Source organism: Colius striatus, chromosome 8 (genome assembly GCF_028858725.1).
Source record: "Colius striatus isolate bColStr4 chromosome 8, bColStr4.1.hap1, whole genome shotgun sequence".
Taxonomy (NCBI): Eukaryota; Metazoa; Chordata; class Aves; order Coliiformes; family Coliidae; genus Colius; species Colius striatus.
In genome coordinates, this window is record NC_084766.1 from 4,343,249 (window position 1) to 4,354,041 (window position 10,793).

Here is a 10,793-nt window from a genome sequence, read left to right on the forward strand (position 1 = left end):
TAACACCTCAGGATGGCAAGTCCAGTCTTAAATGACTAATTAAAAAAATACCACTGCCCCAGAACACTGAACTTGCTGTGATGGATTACATTTATTCTTATAAAAGTGGTAAGTGATGTAACTGGGCCTCAACAGGTACTAGGTCAGATCAGGTATGGCTTGCATCACCTTTACTTCATACCAAATTACAAAGTAGATGTAAACACTGCATCATGTGGCTCAGACACCTCCACAGAAGTAATCATGCAATCAGGCATGCTCTAAACCAAATTGGTAATCCCCATCTGCTCTCTCAAAAGCATATGAGTACAGCACAGTTAAGTGCTGAATGACAGCCTGGAGCTCTCTCTAGCCACCATCCCATCATATCATATCAATCATATCATATCATATCATATCATATCATATCATATCATATCATATCATATCCCCTCACCCTCCCAACACACCCACTCAGCCCTACCTCTTAAATCAGCTCACTATGTGGGATCACCCACCTCATAACAACTCAGCAATCCCCTGGCTGACCACTACTGAAGGATTTTAACAATTACTAACTCAGCAGGTTTATGTTCTTACTGCACCTGATGAAAAGTCTGGAGTCTCTTCTGCAGTACCCTTGAGCTGTTGCAGGCTGAAACATCAGCTACTTCAAAACTGAATGTTCTATTTCTTGGTGTATAAAAAGGGATCAGACAAGCCTATGAAATTGTGGGTTTCCTTTGTTCTTTATAAAAACAAGTAAAGATTTCACCCTAGAGGCTGAACTATTTCCCACCTCTACAAATGATGAATGTATGTTGTCTCATTCAACCACTCTTTAATAAGACAGGAAAATTCCTAAATAAAGTTTCTATAATCAATTGTAAGGGTGCATTTTACTTGGGTAGACAGCTGGCATAGCAGCAAGATGAAGATCTATTTAAGCCATTAGCATTTCTCACTTTAAAGAACACAAGCCCAAAAACAAACAATGGAATGGACAGTCAATAAAGGCAAAAGTCTATACACAGCTTTATTAAAGCAACAGGTTCTGCAAATGAATTTCTTAAGCATGAAAAAAATAGGGGGTTTAACTTATTTTGAATTAAAAATATTTCTAAGAGCAATCAGCTTGAAACATTTTTATTAGGGGGTGTGTATCAACATCTTAGGTAAAAGAAAATTAGGGTATTGGACATTGATGTAAGGGACACTGCTGTTTTAAAGAGTTTTAAACCCATGTCTAACTTTACAAACATCAAAACACCTTCTCCTATGTTTATATATAAAGAGAAGAAGAGGAGAGGAGAAAAAGAGGAGAAAGCAGAGGATTAGACAAAACCTACTCAAGTCCCGAATATTATATGTATCAACAGTAAAGAAAAATAATAGTTACTTGGATTTTAGCTGATGTGTTCATTGACAGGTATCTGAATAAGGTAAAAAAGGTTTCAAGAACAATAGTATGTCTTTCTGAAACCATCTGAAATGATCACTGACTCTGAAATCCAACTCCTTATTCAGATCTTAAATCTAAATCTTGGTGTCTGAACGGCTGTTTTGTGCAAGCCTTGAGCTAAGTTCCACTTATTAACCTGAACAACTGCTGTGTGAGTATTCCTTTAAAATTATGCATAAATTCATAACAAACATTATGCCATCAACTGGAAATCAAATGTCTTCTTCTTTCACTCCTGGAATCGTTATCTTATCATCCAGTTGGTAACTCAAAGAGACCAACTCAAAGGCTTTGCTATAGTACATCTCATTTAAGTTAACATTAAAATGTTAGAATTACAGAGGCAGAGCTCAATGCTTTGGACAGCTTTTTCCACTTGTAGTAAATTGAAAGTTTTGTTATATCCTAGGGACACATTCCAGCAAAGCAACTTGAGTTATTTTTGCAAATATCAAAACTGAGACCTTTTTTTATGTCGTGTTCTTTCAGGAACAACAAATCTATAATATGAATTCTGCTCTTCTGACTCATGAAAAGACAACACCATAACTTAAATAAGGCAGAGTCAGAGGAGGAAAACCAGTGTTTAGTCACATCAAATGTTGTATGGCCCTGAACCAAAAGCCAGACCCTCTCTCACTTAAAGACATCATTCCTTAAGCACAACAGAACAAACGGTGACTACAACCTTATCCTGCAGACAGCAGAAAAATGGTACTGTAAAGGATGCAAGGAAACAAGTACACATTAGAGCTGAGAGCCTTAAAGAAAACAATGCAGACACAAAACCAGCAGTCCACTGATGCTGAAGCAATCAGAAGCCTTTGGATATAAACATGTCAGGAACAGAAAGAAAACTAACACAGAAAGCTGGAAAAAGCTTCCAGGTAACCAAACTGACTTACCAGAAGTGCACAATCAAAGCATTACAAAATTCCCTCATGGGGAAAAATGTTTGCACCACACATAGATAGACCCTGCAATATTTTCTCTTAACTAGGCTCTTCTTGTGACTAAAAAGAAGAGGAAAGAGGAAGGGGTTTTCCCATTCAAGTCCTTAAAAACCAAGCAGGGATTATCAGCAACCTTATGAAACAATATTTATAGCACAAAAACCTAGACATTGTAAAAACATCCCACACCTCCCTGTTGATCAGCAAACTCACTCTCAAAACAGTGATGTCAAAGCACTCGTAGCCAAAGGATTCCCCACATCTGATATCACATGAAGTGCTCTACACCAACTATGGCCATTACAGGTCAAAGAGGCTAATAAGGAATACCCCAGCATAATCACAACTAAAAAAAGCTTTACTCAGTTCATACTAGAAAAAAAATCACAAGATGCTTAAAGAATCACTCTGTTTATTTTTATAATATTAAGGCTGCCACTTGCAAACAGCTTTTTTAAGAAAGACTTATCTGTAATAATGTTTCCCTTAAATAGAAAATGAATCCAACACCTGCAGTGCTAGAGTTACTCTCATTAATAACATCACATTTAAAGAAAGTCACCTTTTTAGTTTAACAAGTAAGAGCTAAAGCATTACATAAAAGTGTAAAAGGCATCGTGAAAAATTAATGAACTACGAGAAAGAAAGTGCCACATATTTAATCAGCATTTGCTTGGACAAAAGGGAACAAAACTGGATTAAGAATTTATTTCTCAGTACATAAAGATCAATAAAAACACAACATAGCAGACCTGTATCTAACAATTACAGTGACCAGCTGCTCACATTCTGTGCCAGTCGCTGTGTCATACTACAACTGATGATGTTACAGTCCTTCTCAACACTCTTCTGGCCTGCTGATGAGATCTGGGGGGTTTTCTCCACTATATGTTGTCAGCTCTGTTATTTAAACTAGTGCAGTTAAGGACAGGCAAAGACATTTCCAGGGCTCGGGGCTGCAGCTGCACACGTGCCTCTGTCCCACAGGTGATCCATGGGGAAAGGGACCTCTGCCAGCTCCACTCAATGTGCAGTTACTGCGGTTCTATAAAAAGAGCCAATATTTACCATTGCACATCAGCTCGCAGGAGAGGTGCCATGATAGGATATTATCAGCAGTGCAAGCACTCAAACCTTGGTTTCCAAAGGGGGAGGGGGCTGGCAGGAAGGTGTAGATCTTGACTGGAATGGAAACATACCTTGTGTGATTTTTAACTATGATGTTTGTACCGTTGAAACCCCAGACAGAATGGCCACAAGCCAAGTGAATGCAACTCGCTACAGTCAAAGAAAAAAGCTTTTAAAAGCTTAAAATGTTAACACCAGAATCATCTGAAGAAAAAAAATAATAAATCTGATTCATCTAGAACACTGTGAACAACCAGGCCCGAGTCCAAAACCAATTGAAGACTCGCCTCCCTCTATTTCAACCGGCTTTGGATAACGCTCTCCATTTCTGTAACTCTCAAACAGACAAATACATGCAATATATCATCTCAAAGCAAATTGAACTCAACACATTTCAGTGGCAGCACATTCATTTAAACAGAACCGTGCATACTATATATGGGAATAAAGTGTTCCTCTCAAAGATGCAAGCCTGATGTATTCTCAGGCTATAAATACCACCAGGATTCAAAACGAGCCCTTCCTGACCAACAGATCTCTGACAGGCATGGAAGATGGGTATCTTTCTTTCTCATTTATTCCTCTAGCTGTATTATTGGTAAAACTGTAACAAACTGGTGCTGTATTTCCACCTTCTGGTATCAACCCAAGGTGACCTGTGTGGCACAGACAAAGCGCTCACACTTAAATACCATGAGGTGTAATCTGGAATTTGTGCATTTAGCTCTGTGTAAAGTTGGCCTAAATGCCAGTCTAATCTTGTGATCTAGAGCAGAGTCTTGCACTAACTTTGCAGGCTGGGTGGAAGAGTCAGGCACTGCAGTCCTGCCACGAGCTGGGAGTTGGACTCGATTCTTATGGGTCCCTTCCAACTTGAGATAATCTATGACTCTAAGCCTTCAACCATGTGGCAGAGTCTGAACTCATGACAGAAGTACAGTGTTTTATGACAGCTTTTTAAAGTGTAGTCCCTTTACTTTTGTCACTGAAATGATATGTGGGGGAGAACAATATTTTTTAACCATTAACACCCACACATAGTGTTTCAGCAATCTTCCCCTTAGGAAACCTCCACAAGCTGTAGTCACTGTGTCCTTCTTAGACTCCTGCTAATTCAATGGTTTTCACACAGATAAAGAAGGTGGCATCATGCAATGTGATGAGGTATGTTTCACAGAATCAAAAGGACACCCCATTCCCTAATTTCATCAAGAGTTTTTGTCTCACCAGATTCTCTGGAACTGCTGCCTTACAATCTCATGCTACACAATGCCTCACTGCTGCTGAGCTACAGTCTGATCTTGATGAGGAATTACTACCAGCCAAGCCTGAAATTCCCATAAACTTTTGCCAGTAGGAGTTGTATTCCACAGAACAGCAGAAGCAGGCTCTGAGGGAACGCTAATCATTGCTCTGGATTTCACCTGCTGATTAGACATTGCTGCTTCTTTTGGGAATTTGTCCCAGGAAGGACACTCGATGACTTAAGATTCACAATTAACTTTCTTGCACCAGCACAGGACAGACATGGGCCATCATTGGTTTTTTTGATTATAATCATTAGATCCCATCCCTACAGAGATTATACTTAGGAGTAGCGTGCTCTAAATTTCCAGCTTTTGTATCTCTGGGGTTCTAAACTGCCCTCATTCTGCATTCAGAAATCCTACCACATCCAAATGGCAGATGTAGATCACTGCCATTGAAGAGCTTTTTGTTCCCCATTACAGGCATTTCTTTTCTGGAGTTAAACTGCAAAAAACCTGTGAAATCCAATGGTTTCCAACCTGCCTTTGCAGACTGGCAAAGCGTGTGAGAGCTGCAAATTCTTCCCGAGCACAGATTTTCTCCTTAAACGTACTTGTTGCACAGCCTTCAAAATAAGCATGATATTGCATCAAAACAACATTTGGGTTGAGACTGTTTGGTTTACAGCTTACATCTTTGTCCATACATTCTCTTTGCTGCATGCATAACCAATTTTACCACGTGTTTATACAATGTGAAATCCATCACGAGCTCCAGAGAGCCCAAAGCGTCTTCCTCTTCACGGCATGGAAAACACTCCTGTCCACACCAGTGCCTTTTTGTTTTCACTCCATCTGCAAAGAGCTGTGAGTACCTTTGCTTTCAGTCCTTGAGCTCACCACCACATTCACCCTGCAACTGGCAACCTGTCCGTCGGGAAGCTCACGGAGTAATTACGCGCAGACCACCTGATAGCCATGAGACAGTGTTTGTGAGCCAGGCTGTGCATGTGACTACCCAGCAAAATGCATTATAGTCCACTGCTAATCCCCTGAGCTTTCCAGTTGTTCATACATTTCTGCTTGGTACATCTTCCAGAGAGGTTTCCACAAAGAGACTTAGACAAAGCGATCTCTCTCCTGCGTTATGCGTCCGCATGTGCCTTTTAATGCACTCTCATACTTTGCTTAATATCTAATGCCTCCTTTGGAGTTTGTTTAATATTATTTGTAGAAAACATTCATGCAGGTATTGCTAAAAAATCAACAAATTGGCCTATGGGAGAACCAGTTTGGTAGAAACACTGCTTTATTTTTTCCACTTCTACATTTTCTCAGGCCTTGGAGGTCTGGGTGAAAATCCTTAACTTGTCAAAGATGACTTCTGCAAACATTGTACTTCCCCTAAGAACTGCATTTTTCTATTCAAAATAAATGAGAAGGTTGCTTGGCTTCTACTGACTAAATCCAGCACTGCATAATTCATTAAACTTCCAAAATATGCAGACCAGAAACAAAGATGACTTCTATGACTTGCCATTTCAGGCTAGCAATTGCTATTTATAACCAGAAGGTCGTTTGATTTTGTATATACATGAGTCCTGAGTTGTGGGTAGGAAAAGCTCTTCAAAACACTGAAGTTAACAATACAGATCCATTCTACATGCTAGAGCCCTGAAGGCATAAGGTACATAAGGGGTACCACTCTTTGAGGAATCAAGGAGCAGTGATATAGGGTCTGGTATCGCAGAAAGGGTACAAATTTCACATGGTTCTGCTCTGAACAGCTTCAGGAACCAGCCGTGCTCCCAACTTGAGCTCTCTTATTCTCCTGCTCCTTCTTTTTGTTTACAAGTTTGTTCAAAGCTAAAACATCAGATAATGTCAGTAGAAAATGCCCTTCAGGAGCACAGAGATTGCAGCAGCAGATCCATACAATCAAAAGAGCTACAGATTGTATAATTGGTACTTAGCTTCTATGTGGACCATGTACTTGTGTAGTTTATTTTTCTGTTACTTTCAGAAACAAGAGCAACTAATGGTGTCAAAGTCCACCCCGCTCAATTTCAATTTCACATTCTACTTTTCATACACAAACAGGAACAAATCGGTCAAGGGACAACGAAAAAGCAAAGGCAAGTTCTTTAACAATTATCTAAGCAGTCCTAAAAGTGTAGATGAAAACCCTGAGAACAACAGTATTTGTTAAGTCTCTGCAATATGACTGTGGCTAATTTTGGAATCTAAAATTATATATCATATTAAATAAAGGGACACAAGGGCTTCAGCTGTAATGACTCTCACATTAAACCCGACACACTGACAACACAGGTCAAGATTTGCATTTTTTCTTTCTGACAGACTTTTAACATGTCATCTCATAAAGTAAGGATGGAGCATAAAAATCCTGTAACGTCAGCAATCAATTTCAGACCATGATTAACAGTAATGTTCTATCCACATACAATGAAATCAATTGGATATGGGATTTTAAGGGGCAACGTTTCTCATTCTGCTAGCTGAAGTTTTCATGTTCTTGACTTACAGCATCTTGGCTTGCCTATCTCCAAGAAAATTAAGAGAAAAACAAAAAAACCCAATTGTAGTGAAATTTCATACCAAAACCTCACATTCTAAATCCCTCTATGCAGCCCTTAAAAACTGTTACACCCCAAAGTGACACTGACAACCACTTACAAATCTGAGGAATACAACCTTGTGCTTAGAATATAGCTGGGGGAAAATGCTTAACAGTTCTTTGCAATAACACATATGGACACATGACTCTGTGAATTATTCACACATATATGTGAATTATTCAATGAGAAGCCACAGAAAGTAGACAGGAGAAAGACTTCTTTTAGCTAACTCGCTGGGATCGCTCTTTACGTAGATGGTGAGGTGCTGTTGGATAACCCAACTCTGCTATAGCCTGAGGAGCAGAGGAAGAGGCAGCACGGGGAAGGAAAGGTCCTAACATGCAGAAAATGCCTTCAGTCTCTCAGGAGCTACTTCTTGTAATACTGCTTTTGCTACCAGGTCAAATATAGGCAGCATCTATATACACATTCACAGTTTTCACCTGCTGCCTCGTCAGCCTTTCCCAAGTGCCCATGCAGCACAAAGCATGTGTTTGATAACAGAGCACAAAGCATATGTTTGATAACAGGACAGTTTACAACATTTTTCAGTTGTCCCTTCCAGTTAGCCTTTATACCCTAAATCCTAGAAAAGTGTTTTGCAATGAGTAGTTACTCCTTACACACTGAGGATTCCCTCCAGTTCCCCGTTTTAGCATGGAAGGAATGCAGGATCGGCCCTTGAAAGTTCTCCTTCACTAGAGGCTTCAAAATCCTTCTAAGTGGAACAAATATAATCTAAAAAGAGACATCTATCTCCCCCTACCTGCAGAGCCCTTCATCCTCCTGCCCCGGGGAATGGTATGCTTGGACATAGCTACTTCAGGGTCCAAACATGAAATAAACTCCAATCTCACAACCTGACACAGCCACAGTAAGTCAAATTGTTTGGACTGGAAGCGTTGGAAGCCCTGCACAATATCTGTTAATTGGTGAACTGATACATTAGTTAAATCAGCCTTTCCGTACCGCTTCAGAAAGGAACAACCTGCTTTAACTGTGTCCCAGCAATGCACTATCAGCCCAACCATGCCCGCCTGAGTCTGTACGTGTGAGAAGTCTGTGTACAAGTCTAACTTTCCATTCTTTCAAGGAAAAAAGCATGAGATGATAACCTGTGGGAACTGTCTTTTTCATCAAATCCCCGATAGCCCTTGCAGGTTTGATTCATCAAGTGGAGAGGAAAATGCTAAATACACACAGAAGCAGCTGGGGGTATGTCTTAACTACCCACCCATTCCTGAAAATCACCTTTTACTGTTGTAAAGACCTGATGTATGGTGACAAAACTGAAATTAACTTGTGTCTAAGACAAGTTTACATTTGGTTCTGAATGAAACAGAAAATGCGAAGCTTAAGGCTGAGTTAAAAGCTTTTCTTTATTCCTTATCTCTAACATAGATAGGCCAAGTTCACTGTGGCTGTTCACTGTGGACATGGAGGTTCGTTTAGGCAATCCAAAGCAGACACCTCCCTCGCTGAACCCAAACACACAAACAAACGAGCACCATCGCTTCTCGCACTCTAACTTTGTTCCTGGTTCCCTCTAAGTGGTAAATCCTTGGTACAGCTGGGTTATGAGCTGTATCAAGTGTGCTCACGGGGGGAGGGGACAGGAGAAAGGGGAAGACAGCTCACTGTACGTCAAAGCAAGCCAGCAACCTAGCAACCATATATTAAAAGGTGTGTGTGTTTTTGTGGGTGTCTGTGTGCCAGGAATAACTGAAGCAGATATTATTCCATTTGTAATCCAAAAAATTTGAAAAGGGAAGGGGAGAAACTCCAGCTGCTGGTCTATTTTGGGGTCTGTCAAAATCCACTTTCACCAATACAGACTCTTAACACTTTCTGTCCCACTTGTCTTAAAGAAAAAAGCAATGAAAGTCTGGACCTGAGCAAGTTCTTAGGTTTGGTTTGAAGAGAGAGCCTTCAGACCAGGAGCCGACCTTACTTCACGTACTGTGCTTTCTTCCAGCTGGTAACGTGCAAAAGTCAAAGGGGCTGAGAGGTTTGCACTTAGGTTAAAATAATACTGACCTAGTGTGTTACTTGTAAATGCATTAAATACTTCTAAGATACCTACATTTATCAAACAGAAGCATCAAAGGCTCTCAGGGAGTGGAACCAGCTTGAGAAAGATTTACTCGAGTGACAAGTTCACCTTTTCAGTCTCACCAAAGTTTCTCATTCCACAAGAGAATCCGGAGTTTTTAGATCAGCAAAAAACACACTTCCCACCCTGTCATCACACACGGTCCCGGGGGTGCACATCAACTTCTGAACCACACCGTCCCATCCCGCCAGCGTGTGCCTCGGCCAGAGCGAAAGCCAACACCGGCGGGAACTTCGGTGCCACCGGGTGAAAATGTGTCCCCTGCGGGCTGGGAGGGAGAGGAGGGGACAAGGGAGCATGTCTCAGGGCTGCACCCGACACCTCACCCCCTCCAGCCAACGGCAGCAGACAGCACGCTGCCATCCAATAACGGCCCTGTGGCATCTCCTCCGTGCCACCTCGCCCAGGTGTCCTGCTCTACGAGCCCGGGCTCCTATTCCTCCTCACCACCGCACCAAACCGTCACCGGCACCAGAAGGGAAAGGGGAGGGGGAGTTACCTTGTTTTTGACCCCGCAGTGGCAGCAGACAGTCCACAGGTACTTGAGGGTCCTCCACAGCAGGATGATAAACAGTCCCCCAAAGAAAGTGACCATGGATGAGGCGAGGAAAGCCCACCACATGCGCTGTCCGCGGCTATCGCAGGGCACCTCCATGGTCACCGGGATGATGAGCGCATCCATCTTGGGCACATTGACGGGGGAGGAGGACGAGTCTGTGTTGAGATTGTTGGCGTTGATATTGTTACTCATTCTAATGCCGCCGCCGCCGCCGCCGCCGCTGCCGCCCGGGTAGGAGCCGCCGCCGCCGCCGCTGCCATTTGCCATAGCTAACAGCGAGCCGGGCGCGCAGGGGCTTCCGAGAGCTCCTCCCGCCGCCAGCGCCCCCCAAAAAACCCATCACCAGCCATATTGCTGCTGCTCAGCGCAAAAATAAATAACCACACCAAAAAAGAAAAAAAAAAAAGGGGAGGAAAAAAAAAAAGCTAATAAAAATTAAAAACCCCAAATCAAAACAAACCGAACCAACCAAACGAACGAACGCAAAAGAAGATGAAGGGGAAAAAAAAACCAAAAGCCACCGCACAATCCCCGGGTCCCTCTCGGGAGCCCAAAGGCCAGTGAATTCCGAGCGTCCTCCTCTGCACGGCGAAAATAATAGTTAAAAAATTAAAAATAATGAGCAAAAGGTAGTCTCCTCAGATTCCCACCCCTTCCTTCCTTCTCCCGCATACGCAGCCCCCACCCCGCCCACCCTCCCCCCCAAAGAAAAA

General features: G+C 42.0%; 1 protein-coding gene across 4 annotated transcripts in view; it reads right to left on the reverse strand.

Annotated features, from left to right (window-relative positions):
• Positions 1 to 10,347, reverse strand: part of KCNMA1 (potassium calcium-activated channel subfamily M alpha 1) — a 445,131-nt gene extending 434,784 nt beyond the window's left edge. For all 4 annotated transcript variants that reach the window (XM_062000705.1, XM_062000701.1, XM_062000703.1 and 1 more), the window contains exon 1: positions 10,021 to 10,347. In XM_062000705.1, the coding sequence (XP_061856689.1) occupies positions 10,021 to 10,347 (327 nt within the window). The remainder of the gene's footprint in view (positions 1 to 10,020) is intronic.
• Positions 10,348 to 10,793: the final 446 nt, after the last annotated feature.